Source organism: Pipra filicauda, unplaced genomic scaffold, assembly GCF_003945595.2.
Source record: "Pipra filicauda isolate LSUMZ 115617 unplaced genomic scaffold, ASM394559v2 scaffold120_size2142806_pilon, whole genome shotgun sequence".
In the NCBI taxonomy this organism is placed as follows: Eukaryota; Metazoa; Chordata; class Aves; order Passeriformes; family Pipridae; genus Pipra; species Pipra filicauda.
Window position 1 is genome coordinate 1,035,345 of NW_024103663.1, and position 18,366 is coordinate 1,053,710.

The following is an 18,366-nucleotide window of genomic DNA, read 5'->3' on the forward strand; positions in this document are numbered from 1 at the left end:
ATTAATAATTCAATGATTTAAAACCAAAATACTCTGCAATGACAACCAAAGCTATCTTGTTGATTTCCCCTTTCTTTTTCCTCAGATTGACCCTAAAGTTGCGTTTCCCCGACGAGCACAGCCCAAGGTAAGTAGGAGGATCGATAATAGGATTTTAGGCACACAGAGAGTCATTGTTGCCAGGCAGTTCGGGTTTCAGCCGGGGAATTGGCAATGAAAGCTTTTAAAGCCGGAGTGCTCGGCGTCTGAGGGGATCAGTGAGTGGCTGTGGCACAGGGGAGAGCTCTGTGCTGCCGTGTCTGACCGTGTCCGTGCAGAGCTGGGTGGTCGGTGCGGCCGAAAGGCAGAGCCGGTCCCGGATCCGTCGGGATTCGCGGCCGCAGCCCCGCGTCCGTGGGGCTGCTCCACACAGCGTGTTCTGCAGGGTGTTTGTGGAGAGTGTTTGGATTAAGTACAGACTTCAGGCTTGTTTTGAGCTGAGCTTTCAGTTCTGTGGTTGTAATGGTTGTAGTGGATGGGAATATATCTCTGCCTTCATTGTTTGCAAATTTTCTTTTGTATAACTTGAGATGTGTGTGGAGACCAGTGAGTGTTGGATAGCAAGTTTCTGATGAGGCCCTGAGCTCTTGGGGCCACAGGGTATATTTTGCAAGAGCAGAGGGACAATGAGGTCTGAGTGTCCAGCTGGTCAGGCTGGAGCAGTGACCTGGCCATGGTGTGACCAGTCTCCACGAAGGGACAGGGATAGGCAGAGACACTTCTGCCTGTGTGCTGCCTCCAAACCCACTGCGTGCCATCGCTCCTGGAGGCACTGCCCGTGCAGTAGGAGTGGCTGCTGCCCTTTAGGCTGTGCCTAATGAAAACAAAGCAGTTCCAAAGCCAAACGTGCAGTGTGTGAATTTTGAAAACCAGAGGCTGAAAGAAAACTTTTGTCATTGTCTTTGTTTTTGAGAGTCTGTTGGAAAAAACTCAATTCAGCTGGTGTATGGCACTTGTATATGCTCTAGTCATCTTGGGTTACTTCAGTCTTCTGATTAAAAAGATGGAAAGGCAAGGCTGCAGATTTGTGGATGCAAGTCAGCAAGGAAAAGTGGTCTAAAGCTGGTGGGAATGAGTTCTTGGAAAAAAAAAAAGGAGCAAACTCCAACAGCCTACTTGCAGAATTTTAAACCAGATTAATGTAGGGAGATGTTTAGAGGTTCTTTTCTTCCTAGGGCATATCTAATAACTAACTGGTAAATAATGGTGTGCCTGGCTTGTTTCTGTGCTGAGCAAAGAGTTTATAATGTGTGGGGCTTCTGGATTATGTTGTTGGATTGATTCTGTCTGTAAGATGCGATGTAAAGTTACCAGAATTTTGGTCTTGTGCAGTGACTGATGTTCCTTTCCCCCTTCCCAATACCTTTTAAAGGCTTATTTACATTTTAAACTGTCTTCAATTACCAGTTATCTGTTTCTACAGTGTTATTTGGAGAAGTTTATAAAGCTTACAACAGAGCTGTTAAGCTGTCCCATGTGATTCTTCTCTAACAATTAAAAAAACCAGGGCATGTCTTACGTGGAAGATATTAGTGAGTTAAATTTTCGGGTTAAAGAATGCGAAATCAGGTTGTTTTTACAAAGGGGATTTTGTTTTCCTCTGCGTAGGGTGTTTTTTTTTCCCCTTGGTGTTTGGTAACAGACATCTTTCGAGTGTGGGGCAAATGCTGGAACTTAGGCTGGATGCCACTCCTGGCAGGATCTTGCTCTCTCTGGAGAGGTCAGCAGTGTCTGTTGCTGCTTTTTACACACTCGTCCTTTCTAAGTGTCAGGATGTCTATGGGGCATTTGAAAAAAATCTGAAGATTGAAAACAGCCCTATTTGGAAACTGGAGAAAAGCAGATGCAATAAAGAATAGATTTTACATCTATTATGACGTGTCATTCTGGCCAGCATTTCATAATCTGGATATTTTGTTTTTTGTTTTTTAATTAGATACTGAATTAAGGTTTTGGACTTTAGCTGTTCATTTATCCCAGTTGAATAGCAAATGCTCAGCGTTAAAATGTGACTGTACTTTAGTCTAATTAACTAGCTAATGCTTGGGTCTGTGGAGATTAATGGCATTTAATGAAATGTCTCTGTCTCTCTCTAGGTGCAAGGGGAGAATTTGTTTGGGTTTTTTTCCCCTCACACCAAGTAATCTTCCTTTTAGCAAAATGGGGATTTGTTTTTTTGTGACTTTCCTGGCAGTGACGGGTGCTGAGGTGGGAGCAGGGCTGGGGTGCATTCCCCATTCTGCTTCCCTCCCTCCCTCCATCCATCTCCTTCCTTCAGGAGCCCTTTTGACCCTCCTCAGCGTGATTAACTCTTCAGTGGGCTCATGTGCACTGGCTCTGCCCTTGCCAGGTCCAGTGCCCGTGGTGGTCTGCGGGTCACACTCACCCACTTGTGCGTGTTCCTTCCCCCTCCTCATCCAACGGGAATCTCTCCTTGCCCCTTTCAAACCACAGCCCAGTAAAACACTTTCTTTTGGGCTTTTTAAACTGCAGCTCCATGGTTTGACACCTCTCTGGTGATGCAAATTGGTTCCTGAGCAAGCAGTGGCAGGTTGTAACAGCCGAGCATTCTTCCCTGATTTTCTTAGAATGACCCTCTGGAAAATCCTGCTGATTGCCTCCAGTGGATTATGCCATGATGTGTAATCCTGCTCTCCTTGGGAAGTCCAGGACAACTTGAAGCCATTGTTTTAGGAAATTTGCTGCAGGGTTTAACTCACTGGGGCTCTGGTGTATGGCTAGCAGCGAGATGAAATGAGTGTACTCCTGCGGCTGCTGTTCCTTGATAAAAATCTGTCTTGTTTCCAAGTGCTGGAAGGCACTCTGTAACAGTAGATCATTTATAACTCTGCTGACTTAAAAAATCCTTAAAAAGCAGCAGCGATGGGGTGGCAGTAGTTTTGTACCCCCTTTTGAATACTGAAGACTATTAATAGTTTGTCTTTTTACTATACATAGCCTACCAGTTCTGATATTTACCTGCTCTATTAGGTTGGAGAATCTTTGACTTAGCATGTTCATTAGATATTTTCACATGTAAGCAATTTCCTCCCTCACCCCTCTGCCTTAGGGATTTATTTAAAAACCAAAACAAACCTGAAGAGCAAAAGGACAGCAGCCTCTGTCCACAGAGAAGCTCCTTGGCCATGAAAATATCTTTGTGTGACTTACTGGTGCAGAAATTTAGATGCTTTGGCGTGCAGAGCCCTGTATGAAACAGGAGCAGGTAAAACTTCAGTCAAAGTTTGCAGTTAGTGAGGCTGCCCACCAAGTTGTGTTTTGTGTTCAGGTTCCTCCAGGATGGGATGGAGCTACTTGTTCTTCCAGCACTTATTGGAGGGGCAGAAAGCACATGGTTGGGAATTGCTCCCAGTTCAACGAGCTGGAGCTACTTGTAGTAACATTGATGGTGTCCAAGGGCACTGAGTATGTGCCCTGCTGGCTGTGGGATGTATCCTTCCTCTTCAGGAATGAGAGGAATAGAAAGGGCAGGGTAACTGCTGCTGCTGGAGCTGCTGCTGTGGCTCACTGGCATGGGCTGGCACTGGGTGCTGGATGTCTGCTGTCCTGTCTGCTGATGGCCCAGAGTAAAGGTGGTTATTGCATATTTTAATTTGGGATCTAGTCTGTGGATTGGGTACAGAATGCTGGTGACAGTTTGGTCACAAAACATCAAAAGAACTTTATTTGGTGAGGGAAGCCTTTTGTCTGGTGATGGGCTGGTGATGCTGAACCCCGAGGTCTTTGCTAGACGTGTTGTGTTCTCCCAGAGGTCGGTGCAGAGCTGAGCACAGCCCTGGCCCCTCAGTGCCCCAGTCAGTCAGGCAGGGGCTGTGCACACTGTGTGGACCTTGTCTGTGGCCTGGCTGGTTTCCTGTCTGGCTGGGCACGTGGGCTGTAAGTGGTGCAGTTCTGCACATCTGGTCCTTCTTCTAGGGAAGAAACAGTGTCAACAACTCCCTTTCATGGGAGTTGCTGCTGGTTAAAGCCATGTGAAGCTGGTATTCCAGAGCAGCAAATGGAGGGCATGCCCTTTTGGAATAACACCCAGGCCAACCTGGGATTTTTTTTTTTTTTAGAGCTATCCAGTGGATTTGTGTGTCTGATTCCAATTAAGTTAACTGTGGGTGGGGTGTCTGCCTCCCTTGGCTGATAAGCCTGAGCCAGAGTAACAGGGAGAGATCTTATTGGAAAGCAAATGATGGACCTTGAAAAGCAGGGCTTTGTTTGTTCCCTCCTCTCCTTCTGCCTGTAAACTCCAGGTTAGTCCCACTACTTCCCATCTTATTTTAAGTATTGGGTAGACTTTGAAGTTGGGTTTTTTTTTTTCAAAAGAATGTGAACTGGACACACTGGCAGAACTCAGGATTCTTCCTTTCCTGTCACCCTTCCTTCCCCACTGGGCTGTAAAGAGCAGCAAGGTCAGACCTTTTCCCTATGATTTTTTTGTTTGTTTGTTTGTTTGCTTGTTTTGTTTTTCTTTTTGGATTCCCCTGCATTTGCAGGTCTGGGTAGACTAAGAGAGGAAGTATTTCCTGCTCGTGGCATCAGGGCCAGATGTGTAGCGTGATCTGGTATTGTCTGTGTGCAGAGTCCTGGGAAGTCCTTACAGATGGTGTGAGGGATTTCTTTTTATGGTCTACAGCCACTCTTTGGGCATCTCGTTCATCCAGCCTTGACGTAGATCCCTTGTCCAGTGTAAGCTGCTCCTAGAATTTGCTTCCCTCTGGCATTAGATGGTCAAATGGACAAGTTGCAGAGTCTGAATCTTGGCTGATCAACCCAGGTCTTCTCGGGCAGTGGAGGATCAGGGTTTTGAAACCCCTTATTCTTGGGCTTGGGTTTGTGATGTGGTCTGGATGGGGCAGTGTGGTCTCTGTCCTTGGATGCCACGGCCAGATGACAAAGGGGCTGTGCAGGGCCTTCTGTGGAGTACAGTGAGTTCTGTCAGAAACAAGAGCTGAGCTGGATTTTTGTAATTCTGTCGTTTTTTGGAGATGTAAACATTTATTTCTTCTCCCCAGTCACTCAGGTAGATTGCTCACGTTGTCCTGAATCCCCACAGAGTGTCTTGTACTTGTTAGAATGTCTGTATTTCCATTTTCATTGCCTAAGGACATCTCTCATGTTTAGAATAGTCCTAATGTCCCTTTGACATGCTGCTAACTAAAAATTAAAATTGAACACTAGCTAACATGTTGGGTTTTTTATAGGTGATTCTGCATTCCCTGTGTTTTTCTGTATTGTTGGATTATTTTTAATGGCATCTACCAGGTGACTTTTCTGCACTTGCATATGCCAGGAAAGGTTCCAAAGTGAGGGAGGTCAGGGAAATGGAAGAGGAGCAGCATGGTAACACCCTTGTGTTCCCCTCTGCTTCCAGATTGAGTACATCTCGTCTGCAAAGTGCTGAGCCTTTATCAGCCCGGGGGTAGGTCTACTAATGACTGATCTAAAACCATCAAATTCATTTATTTGTCACTGCCAGTGACAGGCCAGTTAATGCTAATGGATTCTTTTTTTAGCCTGTTGACTCTGGTGATAGTCTCATAAATGTTGTGAAATCTAAAGCCTTAAGAGAACTTGTAACTTATTTTTAGAGGAGAGCTATTGAAACAGGGTAAGGTGGTGTGTGTACCTCAAGGTGTGTGCTGTGTTGAGAAGGAAAAAGAGCAGCTCCTAGTTTATTAGCCATACACAGCTGTCTATGCTGTCCTTAATAGTTACTTGATTTTTCAGTTGTATTGTAGTGTTCTCTTTAGGCATGTTTTGGGTCATGCTGTAAAGGAAGGAGAACCTGTAAATAGAGTCAGTCATCTTAGGGAAAAATGGCTTGTTTCAGAAAATGGTTCATCTGCAGGGCCTGGATCTTCTCTGCCCCTATTGTGTGAAAGCACTTAAACATATACTTAAGTTGGCATAAGCATGTGGGTAAGTGCTTTGCTGAATCAGGATGGACTAAAAACACATTATTAAATGCTTTGTTGAACTGTGAAGCTTGCAGCAGAAAAAGATTAAAAGATTACTTTGTGTATTTGAGAGTACTTTGTATATGGTCAGTCCCATAGCTTCTCTTTCGAAGACAGGCTGTTGTATCTCTCATTTCCCTGCCCTCACCAGAGGATCTCACTCACAAGAAGATACTAATCTGCTGTTTCCTCAAAAAAGCGATTGCAAGGTCAGTGTAGCATCAGACTTTAAAAAAAAAAATAAATCATTGTTTAAGCTTAATTTAGTCTTCTAGCCCTGAAATCACACATTCTATTTGCCTTAGTCACTGGAATAATTCTGAAAAACTACGTGAGCAGTGTTCGGTGTGGCTCGGGTTTCTGTGATATTATTACTGTAGAAATTGTGGTTTGCTGAGTAATTTGAAAGTTAATGTGAATCTCTGTAGTCAGATCAGCATGCGGTATTAATAAGTTACTTCTAAACTTTGGCATTTTACTGCTCTCCTGGTGGAAGTATTTTAATTTTTGAGTGCAGAGAAAATCTGAAGAATGTTGGGAAGTTCTTTTGCCCTGCTCAGTCATTCCCTGTGCGGGATCATCTGCAGCTGGATGTATTGCTGTGACTGAGGAGGCTTAAATTAAGATTGTACTTCGGGAACTTTCTATTATAAAGAAGGACCCTATCCTGCTAAGGCTTATGCAGTTCTGCACATGAGGAATAGTTCCAGAGACCTCAGCGAGCACGGATAAATGCAGACAAGGCTTCTTAATATGTTGGTGAAGTGTACATGGCAGGAAGGGTGAAGGAAAAGAAGTATTGACAGCAGCAGAAAGCGTCACTGCCTCGGCCCTGCCCTCCCCCAGCAAAGACTTGCATTAATTTCCCATTGACTCTGATGTACAATAGGGAAGAGGTTTCAAGCTGACTGAAGGGGCAAAGGTCCAAGAAAACTACTGTAGCAAGAACTGATGCGGAGTGACAGTAATGAGGTGGCCTGGCAGGTGGGAGGGAAAAATGGTGGGGTGGGGGAAAGAAACTAATATCTGGTGAATTAAGTAGTTCCCAGGGTTTGAAGTTGTTAAGTCCTCTTGGTTTTATTTTCCTCTGTGTGCTGTACAAGTATGAGATGTGGCTGAGCAGGGCTCCTTGGCTGAGGACGTGGGTCCTGGTGCAGCTCCAGTCCTTGTGTTTTGGGACTGGGTCACTGGGAGTGCTGGTGTGGCCCAGCGGGTACAGAATTCTTCTGTAGTGTCCCCAAACCTGCACTGTGTTGTTTTAATCAGTCTTTTAGTATTCCTGACTCTGAGTTCATCTTTACATTGTTCTGTGGGTCAGCTGTGCATCAAAGAGAAGGTGAGGAGCACAGGGTGAAGAACCGTTTTGAAATTTTGATTTATTTAAAATAGGGACTGTGAAGCGCCGGCAAGACTTTCGGAGTCTTGAATGCTGGTGGAAAGAGAATGACTGCTGGATAGAAACTCTGTGGAGGTTTTTGTAATAAATGCTGAGAGTACTGTGGTGTGGTGTGTAAAGAGCTGAGCATTCGTCCCCAGTATCCGTAAATCCCACTGGATGGAGGAGGTACTGCTCAAGTTGGAGGCTTGGTTTGTGGCAAAAGCTTGTCAGCTCAGCACTGGCAGAAGGTTTGGTGTTTGCACTGCTGCAAAAAGGTGTTGCTGAAGGGGATATTGCCAGGGATTCTTCTGCAGTGCTTGCTGAGCGAGTGAAACTCCTGTGTAGTTTTCCTTTTGGCCCCATTATCAATCATTAATGTTCAGAGACGATTCCCTGCTCTGAGCCCGGGCTGTGTGCAGGGCCCGACACATACACTGAGCATTTATCCTTTTGCCAAGGGTTTGCAAAGTGTTGCAAATGAGTGTAAAGATGTTCATTTGCTGGTGAAATTCGCCTACTTCTGCTGTTGTATTTGGCAGACCTACAGAGCCTATAGCAGCACCGTGTGCTCAGTGACTTGTGAAAGGGAACAGAAAACATTGAGAAGAAATCTGAAGTTACTACTGAGATGGGAAATATGATAGAAATTTTCTGAGGATGGAGGGTGTTGCCCCACCTTTTGGTCTGGGGCTGCTTCCAACCATTGTGTGGTGTCAACTCTTGATCTCTGCCATGTCCTCGGGATCCCTGGGAGATCTTTCCAGTGAGTCCTGAACAAGCCCTGCTGAGACAACTACAGTGGAAATGTCAGCTTCTTGTGGCTGGAGCTCCCTCGTCTCAGAAAGTCTCCAGTATAAGGTGTTTGGGTTTTTTTGATTGATGTATTTGCACTAGACAGCTCACCTTGCTCCCCAGTTGCTTTCTGTGATTCCAGCTCTGGATGGGTGGCCTGCAGAATACTCACCAAACATTTGACTCTACCCTCTTCAAATATTACCTGGTGAAAAAAACCTTGTAAAACCCACTGTGAAAAAGTCCTGGGCTGGTTTTGACCCACTGTTGGTTGGGTTTGACCACTGAGAAAGCACAGAGTTGCTGTCAGTCAAGTCTGGTCTTGGCATAATGTGTAGGAACCCAAATAAGGCCCTGATGGGCCTGATACTGATGCTGCCTTTGAGCCTGGAGACAGAAAAAAAAGGGCAACAGGGGATTATCCAAAGCATCTCAGTGTGGCAGAGAACAGAGCAGCTTCCTGACACCCAGGTTTGATACCACAGTAAACGGCTGCCTCTGTCTGAAGGGGATGTTGGGAAGGAAGTGTGGGAAGCAGAGCAGTGTCACAGTCTGCCAGCTCTTCACAGGACTTGTCTTTGAGGGGTTAAACTGAAGTTTTTTTGTTTTTAACGACTTTTGACTGTAAGGGAAAATAAGAGAGGCCCTGACTGGAGTGCCAGCGCTCCGGAGGATGTAACTGCTGAGGTTCCCCTGGCCAGGCTGCGCACAGGGGGAAGCGAGATAAGGACGTGAGGCCGCAGCATGTGAAAGGTGGTTTGTGGTGTGAATTATGGCTGGTGCAGGTCTCATGGTGGTCACAAACCAGCACGGGGGCTGGGGCACAGCACTGGAGTGCTGGGAGGCAGGGGGGAGCCTGGCAGGGGATGGAAATGGGCTCAGCGGTGCTTTGTGAGGCAGGGCTGGTCCTGGTGCCCTCAGTAATGGGAGGAGAGGAGGAAGCATGAGGAAGCATGCTGAACTGCAGGTGTCCTGGAGGCCTCTGCCTCCAGAGGAGCGTTGGCTCCTGCTCCCTGCAGCGCTGGGCACTCAGCCATGCCGGGCACTCCTCCACCCCCGTGCTCCGGCCCTGGAAGCTGGTCCTGGAAGCTGGCTGTGCCGTGTGGCCCTCGTTCCTCCCAGTCCTGGAAGCTGGCTGTGCCGGGTGGCCCTCGTTCCTCCCAGTCCTGGAAGCTGGCTGTGCCGTGTGGCCCTCGTTCCTCCCAGTCCTGGAAGCTGGCTGTGCCGGGTGGCCCTCGTTCCTCCCCGCTGGAGCTGGGAGGGATGGCCGCAGTGGTTCCTTGGTCCTGTGTGGACAGGGAGTGTGTCCTGACGTGCTTCAAGTGTGGAGCGTGGCACTGGAGATGGGCTGCCCTGGAATTGTGAGCCTCTGTTTCCCCTCTGCCTGCCAAGTGAGCGTTTGCTGCCCCAGCCAGCCTGGGATCCCAGGGGTGGGTGGCTGGTGGTGAAAAGCACCTGGAGAGAGTCTCCTCCTCCAGCACCTTTTGTGCTTTAAACTCCAGCCTCGCCGAATCCTGTGAACTGGGATTGAAGCTTCAGGTTCTGCGTGTGTGCTGCCTGGGCATTTATGTGTGAGGAGGGAGTTGTCATCATCTTGCGTGATTTTTGTTTTTTTCACCTCTCTTTTTCATCTAGTCACATCTACTTTGTCATTAATCTTCCAGATCAAATACAATGATAGTTGAAAATCCTCCATAGTTATAATTCCCCCAAAGTTTTGTGAGCGTAGCTTTGATTTTATTGTAGTCATGAGAAGTCAGTTTAGGGTTCTGGACCTCTGTTCATAGGTATCTCCAGTGGATATTTTAGTAGGGGCATTTGTCTTCTGTCTCGAATAAGCATGTGTATGCAGTAGGAAAAGAGCAAAATATGGAATAGAAAAAAAGATAAAGCAATTCAGTTACCAGTCCAAAGGCCTTAATGCTAAAGAGCCATGAAGAAGCTTTATTGGAACTATAATTGCAGACATAAGCAGTGATTATCTGTCTTCGTGCCTTTATGGTTCCCATCACTGTCATCTGAACACATGAAGCTGATGAGAGTGTGAGCAGAACATTATTCAGCTGGTGCTGTGTAATCCTGATCTCTTGCAGTATGTGGAAAGTAACATAAAGTGTCAATTCATTTGAAAGTAAAGGGGAGAGAAGAAGGTGAGAGAGGACAAGTGTTGTTGCAGAACACTTTATTTCATCCTGGTTGCAGCTGGAGGAATGGACAGGATAAGCTTCTTATATGGATGTGGTCAGAAGAAATTTTGCTGTTTGTTAATGTTCTTAGAGGTCTTGGGCAGGTGCAGCCCTTTGTCGTTGGAGAGTCCCTCTGTGTTTCCTTGAAATGTTCTGAATTTGCTCCAGCTGAGAGAAGGGCAGCAGCACCTGTTTGTCTTGAATTCCTGAGAGCTGGAGATTGTTGGATCAAGGCAAATGGGTGCTGCCAAGCACTTCTTGAGGTGGAACAGAGACCAGAGAGCAAGTCCTGAATTACTGTCCTGATTATTGGTGCTGGTTATGAAGGTGAAAATGTACTCTGGGCTGTGAGGAGGCAGAGGCAGGAAGAGGTGATTTGGTGGTTGGGCAACTGGAGCAGTGGAAGGAGCAGGGTGTGCAGAGCTCTGGCATTTTGCACCGGGGTTGGTGATGCCAGGATAGGCACAGGTGGTTTGAGTTCATGTGATCCAGGCCAGTGTTGAGAGGCCAATTTCTCAGGCCCCTGATTTTCATTGCTATCACCTGCTCTGGGTGGGGAGAGTCAGTGCAGGAAGTGAGATAAGAGCCAGAAGTCCTGTGGTCTCTTCACGAACAGTGCATGGATTGTCCAGGGCTATGTTTGGGCAATAAAAAGGTAACTATTTTGAGGATGTTTTTTGGGTAGGGGAGGCATTTGCTGGATGTGAGACTGGTTGTGCTTTTTTTCATTTTTCCTGAAATTTGGAGGCAAAGGACAGCTGTTTTAAAGGAGGAAAATAGAAGCAGAGGAATAACTTCTAAATCTGTTTTTTGTTTACTCTTGCCCTAAATTAGGACCAAGTAAAAACCAGACGTGATCATGTGTGTTTTTGGTGGAATTTTCTTAATTTCTTAGTGATTATTATCTTTGCTTTTATTGGAGTTAGCAGGAGGTATCCACTAACTTGTTAAAGCAGCTCAAAGCATAGCCCCTAAACTGCCTAATACACTCAAGGGCATTTTAAAAACAAACCCAGAAATCTGCTAGCAAAGTGCCTAGATACACAAAGAAGAGGGAATGCAGGTTTTGGAGACATGTGCCTGCCTTGCCTGCCGGTCCTGTGTAAAAGCAGAATGAAATAGTGATGTTTTGAAAGTTTCTGGTCTTCAGCTGAGTGAGCTGCCAGTGAAAAACCGGTTCTTGGAAAAGTTTTATTCAAAATGTGGTTGAAGGTCTGTGGGATGTACATTCTGGAGACATCAGCATCCTACTTTCACAAAAGACTTGTGTGCTGAAAAGACTTAAACTAGTTTAAATGTGACCCTTGTTCTTATCACAGGGAGATGAGGTAAGTGATTGTCATCACCCTTGTTTTATGGATGTGGAAAACAGAAGTGCTGCTCACGTGCTCTGCAGTGCTCAACAGTGGGAATTGCTGGTGCCTTGAGAGAGGGTTATTCCAAACCTGGTGTGTGCTGGGGCTGCACCTGCCGTGCCGTGTGTTCCCAGGTGTTGGAGGAGACAGGAGAAGGGGGTTCTGGGGAGCTCAGGTCCCTGCTGTGCCGCGGTCAGTGCTCGGGGAAGGACTGCAGTCCCTGAGGTGGTGGACCAGTGTGTGGAGATTGCCTGGGTGGGACAGGTGTGAGTTAGTCAGGAAACCCTCTGCAGAAGGCTTTTGTACCTAGAACTGGCTTACAAGAAGCAGTTGTTGAGAATAGGCCTGGCTTTGCTGGGCATTTGAAGCATCTTAAGAATGGTGCTGGCAGTGGTACGAGTCTGAGCGGGGCACAGACAGGCGCAGGGGAGGGCTATGAAATATTTAAGATGGAGAGGTGAGTGCCCAGAAGAACAGACTGAACACGGTGCCCATCTGACATCTGCCTGGCACTTCCAAACCTACAGTCGGCTCCTGTAGTCTGGGGCAAGAAAGGGAAGCAGGGAATAGAGAGGGCTGCTCCTTTCCAGGGTCTGACTGCTTTCTGGGGGAAGGAAGCTGTGTGTGGGAGTGTGCAGCAGTGCTGGGGCCCAGGGCTCTGTGCACCAGGTGTGCTGGAGAGCTGGAGTTGTGGTGTGTGCGTGGTGGGGACGGCTGGAGCCGTGGGGGTCACCGAGCCTGGGAGTGAGTGCTCCGTGCCGGTACCTGCTCCCGGGGCTGTGAAATGCTGTGCTGCAGCTCTGAGCCCTCAGCCCTGGGCACATCTCTGCCCTTCCCCATGCAGAGGCCGTGCCCGTGGCACGGCTGGGGAGGAGGAACAGTTGCAGCCCTGGTTTCTGAATCCAGGCTGCCGCCCTGCAGCCCTCGTGTCCTCGCTGGCCGCTGTGGGCTGGAAGCTCCAGCCCGTGTGCTTTGGGATCCTGTGGCAGCAGCGCTGCAGAAATGACGAGTATCATTGTGTTGTATTGTGGCTTCTAAGAACGCAGCGTGTTTGTGCTTCGGGGAGCCCCAGGGGCTTTGTTTTTCACCAGGCCTGAGCTATTCTTCGGCAGAGCCTTCCCGGAGCATGAGCCAGTTCTGCCCATTAGGACTGAGAGACGGGCCTGACTGATTTCTGCTCCCTGCTGCATAATAAATCTGATACTAAAATTAGTGCTGGTCTCCCTAGGCCATAATTCTTGCTGAGATTATAGAGAATTGTGTGTGCAGAGAGGAACTGTGGTTCTGTATGTTTGGCTTTTTTTTATAACCTTGAGTGTCCAATTTCCAGGTTTTTTACTTAACCCCCCCATCTTTTTTCCCCTTTTCCTCTCTTTTGGGAAGTGCTTAGCCTTTCTGTGTATTTTGGCTATTTAAGCCTCTGTCACTGCAGGCAGATGAGTTCCTTGGGAGCTCTTCTGAAGGTTTTGTAATTGAGTCTTTTACCACGGCGACAGGATATTATTAACCTTCAGTAAAGCAATTTATTTCATACTCCTTTGTGGGGATAAGCCTTTTTTCCCCCAGGAAAATATGTATGTGGAAAGGGTTTTACATACAGAGGTAGCTGGACTTGCAGCAGTGATTATGATTTTAGAAAAATTAATAATTACATGAAAAATAGGCAGTTCTGTTTGCGTCAGTTTAAAAGAAACCTTTGGTCCTGAATGGTTCACCCCTGCCTCCAGTGTTTTATTTTCAAGAATATACTTTTTGCCTGTTGGTGGTTTTCAAAAGATGTTGTATTTCATTTCAGAGCTCTCAATATTTAGCCTGTGTGAGCACTAAAACATTCTGTTTTCTTCTTTCAGACAGCATTAAAAATGACCTGAGAGCTGGAGGGAGGAGTTCCTTGCGGGGTCTCCCTGTTGGCATGGCCTTTGCCCTGAAATCAAATGCAGACTAGTCCAGCAGTCGTTAAAGACTGGATAGCTCCTAGAGCAGCAATTTCCAGCCAGCGAGGGGATGCTGGATAAGTGGCCAGCCTGGCTGGATCCCTCGTGTTCTTTGTTGAGCGCGGTGACAAAGGCACCGGTCTGGGATTCGGGGATCCGGGCTGGGGTGTTTTGGTGTCTCCCTGCGCCCCAATTTTTTATTTTGAAAAGATGATGAGAACATTTCTTTTCCCATGTCTACTTAGGCTTTACTTTTTGCTTCAGTAGCCTGTTAAACTTTAAAGAAATTAAATTAACTCTGCACTTGTCGTGTCTTTCAAGGTACTTGAAAACTTTGCGCTGTCTCAGCGCTGCTTTCGAAGGAGTTCACCACACCTTGCAGTAGGAATATGTTCTTTTAGCAATTATATTAGATGAAGAGGTGGTATTATTCCCACATTATACAAGAGAGCTTGGATGAGAGGCGAAGTGCTTTGTCCAGAGCTTTACGTTTATTAACACACTCGAGTCTCTTGGCGCCGTGCGGAGCTTTAATTGCAGCGTCATCGTTTCGCTGCCTCTCCCGCGTGCTCAGGGCTGCTGCTCGGAGTGAACGGGCGTCCTGGGGCCAGGGCTGTGTCTAGGAGGCTTTCAGTGACCTTAGGGAGGGCTGACCTCCACAACCACCCTCTCCCAGCTGATCTTCCGGTGTTCTACCGCTTTCTGATTTTCCAGAAGTGTTCAGTTATTTTTATTCAAACTTCCTAATGCTTCTTTGGCTTTCCGTCCCTTTTGCATTGGATGGGCTTTTCCATCTCTGTCAGAAAGCTGGTACTGTGGACCTGAGGAGCACTCACCTGCTGCACCTTTGGGTGGGCAGGGACTGCAGGCGTGCCCGGTATCCTGAGCTCCTGGCAGCCGTGGTGTGTGTCTGGGATGTGTCTCGGTGCCTGGATGGGCACCCCTGGGCACACTGTGCTCTCTGGGCTGTCCTGCTGGTGAGTGTGTTTGGTGGGAAGCACTGAAGCGCTCTGTGCACGCCGTCCTTCGGCCGTGGGGTTGTGGGATGGACCTGCCCCTTCCTTGGGCTCGTGGATGTCGCTGGGTTTTTTTGGTAGGAGTGAACTGAGACCTCTAAAACCAAAGACAAGTGGCACGGCCGTGCTCTTATCCTGCAGTCTTCGAGCGGCATCAGCTCCGTGTGCTGCTGCCTGCTGGGCTGGCCAGGCAGGGTGTGATGGTGGTTCTGTTTCAGGGGAGCAGAGGGGCTTCTCCAGAATCTGCCCTCCCACTGGTGCCTCTCATGACTGGCTTGTGCTGACCCCCCCGTGGGAAGGGGTCCTTTGCTGTGTGATTCTTCAGCCTTTCCTAAAATTCCAGAGACACACTACATGCAAGAAAACATTTCTGTTACTGAAAGACTTCTGGGCCCCTCTACATGCTGTTTTTTTAAAACTTTGCAACTGGTAGATGTATTTTTAAATCTTCAGTGAGAGAATCTTTCTATTTTAAAAATGCTTAAAATACCTTTTTCCCCGCCTTTTACTCTGTTGTTGTAAATGAGCCCCACCATCTGATTTTTTTTTTCTTTCCTCTTTAAAGCTTCCCCACCAGAGATTTAATTAAAATATTGTGAAAGGCAGTCATTGAAAATGAGAAACCTTTTGAGTGGAAGGCACCCTGATTTCCCTCTGCGGAGCTTTTTGTCACCATAGAGATGAAAAGAGAAGCTCAAAATTGCACTTTCCCCTTGTGTGTTGCTGCTGAGGGGCCGTGGCTGCAGGTAGCAGCTGCACTGAGATCGAAGGGCCGGGCTGGGAAGGACTGCAGGGGCTGAGACTTTAACTCTTTGCAGGGCACGAGCACTGGGTCGGGATTTCATTCCCTGGTGGAAGCATTTTTCTGAGTTTATTATTCTGTTTTAATTTCCTGTACTTTCGGGGCTGGAATTCACGTGGGCTTGTGAAGGGAAGGAACGAAGGCGCCCGTCCTTTTGTCTCCATAAAAGCATAACTAAGCACCTTTGGGCACAGCAGTGTCCACAGGATCTGCTCCAGAGCTGCTCCAAGGGGCTGAGCATCACCACAGTGTTCCTGAGGGGCTCCTGCACAAATCTACTGAAGGAATGCTGTTGGAATCCCACTTGGCCTTTTTAATTTTGTCCTGTTAGTCATACTGAAACTCCTCTTTAGGGTTCCAGCCTATCTGATTCTTACTTAAAATAACTAAATGTTGGGGACTTTTTTTGTTTGTTTTTCTTTTAAAATTAATGAGTTAATTTTTTATTTTTCCTTCCAGTAACCCCTGTGGAAATGTAGGGATTACTAAGCCAAAAATATGCTGCGAGTGGTAAAACTGCTCTGCTGCAGTTTCAAAGACAGTCCCACAAATTGAAGATTATTGGAGGGGATGTGACACTGGGCAGTGTTATGCTTTTAATCATTTTAAAAACAAATTTTTCTCCCTAATTGAGTGAAGAGCAGGCACAAGTGGATTCTTGGCACAGACATCTCAGACAAATGAAAGTAAAATGTATATTGAAGCTGTCTGCTGTTGTATATTTTACACCATACCTGTCTTGGTGCCTGATCTCAAATGGACGTGGTGGTTTAATTTTAAGCTGTTTGAGCAAGACTTGTTGTGTTTAAACTTCCAGATAGAAAGTGAACATAACCAGTGTAATGGCGTTATTAATGGGTAGTATTACTAAATTGCAATTTGCAAATTGATGGTTTAACTCCGAGACTAAATATACAGCTGTGTTCTTGTGTAATGTTACAAGACAAAATTAGATCAAGTATTAAAAACAGAAGGGCCTCATCCAAACCCAGCGGGTGTGTTCCCGGGGCCTTCACTGAGCTTTTCCACCCCGCACTGAGGGTGTGGACCCAAAACCCCAGTGAAGTTACTCCAAGGTGTGTGTGCCCTCCAGAGTGGGCTGTTAGCATCTGACTGCCCGAGGTACCGACGGATTCGGAGTGAAATAATAAAATCACTTGTTTCCGTGCTGGTGGTGACCACCGGTCTGATGGTTGGCTGCAGCTTGTACCTGGCAGGCTGATCGAAGCAATGCTGTTGTGCGTATGGATCTGAGTTCCTGCAGGATTACATATTAATTTTTAAACAAGATGGTATTTGGGAGCCGGGCTCGGCTCTGATGCAATTTGCCCTTGTGCTTTCCTTGACTGTTGCTAATAAGAAGTGCTGGCCTAAATCAGCGTCTTGGAGAATCATCGATTTGCTAATTGCAGATAATCAAGTCCCTGCTCATGCTGAGACCACTTTTGTTTCCTGCCATTCCGCCAGGATTTGGGCAGCATCTTCCAGCCTTTGACGTAACCAGCAGAGTGGGTTTGGAGCGCTCACGTTGTTAATTCTCGGAGGTGACAAAGTTGTTGGTATTCAGGCTTGATAAACGAGGAGCTGTGATACCACTGACCTTTCTGGCCAAAATGAGCTGTGAAGGTCAAAGCTGGGGGCTGAGTTGGGGGAAAGGGAGATGTTTGGAGAGCTGCAGGGGCACAGCCTCGGGTAGTGCAGTCCTGAGCAGTGTCTGCCGGCGCCAGCCTGCCGGAATTATTCTGAACACGTGTGGTAGTTGCTTCTTACTTTACTTTTTTAAGATGTGTTTCTTTCCCCTCTGTGTTCAGCTAGGGGGGATGTCTCTGTGTGCTGTGGATTTTGCAGATTATGTTTAAAATGAAGCAGGGGCTGATGAAAATGTCTGTGTCCTGCAGTTAGTGCAGTAAGGAGAGGTGGGGACTGGAGGCTGCTGCTCTGCAGTGGTTTCTCCTGAGTGTCCCAACCCATGGGCAGGACACATTGTGCTTGGATGCTCTGCGCTCTCTCCATGTCCACTTGAGACAACAACCCTGTCCCCATTAGGCCTTTTTCATTCTCTTGGTGAATCAGATCTCGCTGAAGGATTTTTTTTTCTGTTGGTGCTGGTCCTCTGAGTCAAGGAGAGCAGGGCAAATCCTCTGAAGCTCCCCTCGCTTGGCTTTGAAGATCCTGAACATATTGCTTGGGCTGAAGCATTTTGCAAAAATAACGAGGGTTTTTCATTTTGTCCATCTGGCTGGGAGCTGGGCTGTGCTCAGGACAGCACATCCCTCAGAGATGGAGGGACAGGTTTACTTTTTCCAGTGCTTGCTGCAGGGATTTGCAGCAGCCGGTTGCGTTGGAATGGCAGAGCAGAGCCGACGTCAGCCCCGCACGTGTGCTCTGGGGTCACTGTCTGCACGGAGCGTGTGAGCAGGTCTGGTGGTGGAGAAGAGGTGGAGGAGTGTGGTGGTGCACAGAGGGGGATGGCAGTTGCCTGAGTCTGGCAGTGCACGGGGACACCGAGCGAGTGGCCCCAGCCCAGTCCCTGCTGGAGCCGGTGCCGTCCCCGCTGCCGCTTTAAAGCCACACCAGAGGAACAGATGATCACTGGACAGCTTAGGTTACATAATCTCTTTTGGGTTTAATGTCAGGCCTCCCTGAGCCCCATCCAGTGCCAGCTTCCAATCTGGCTCGTAATACTCCTGAATGTCCTTTTAATTTTTGTCTTTATTAATAGTTCTCTTACTGTAGTGTGCTCTCTGCCCGGCTCTGTGTGCTGTGCGTGCCTGGGAGTTCATTGCTCCGCTCTCCAAGGGCTCCCCTGCCTGTGCTTCCCGCTCCTCCACCAGCCTGGAGCCATTCCCAGGTGTTTTCTCTGCTAGTTCCAGAGGCATTTTTTAAAAATTGTTG

The 18,366-nt window shown here is 47.4% G+C and overlaps 1 protein-coding gene across 14 annotated transcripts in view; it reads left to right on the top strand.

Moving 5' to 3' along the window:
- Nucleotides 1-18,366, top strand: part of MSI2 (musashi RNA binding protein 2) — a 222,548-nt gene that overhangs the window by 4,923 nt on the left and 199,259 nt on the right. For all 14 annotated transcript variants that reach the window (XM_039387212.1, XM_039387204.1, XM_039387213.1 and 11 more), the window contains exon 5: nucleotides 86-127. In XM_039387212.1, coding sequence (XP_039243146.1) covers nucleotides 86-127 — 42 coding nt within the window. The remainder of the gene's footprint in view (nucleotides 1-85; nucleotides 128-18,366) is intronic.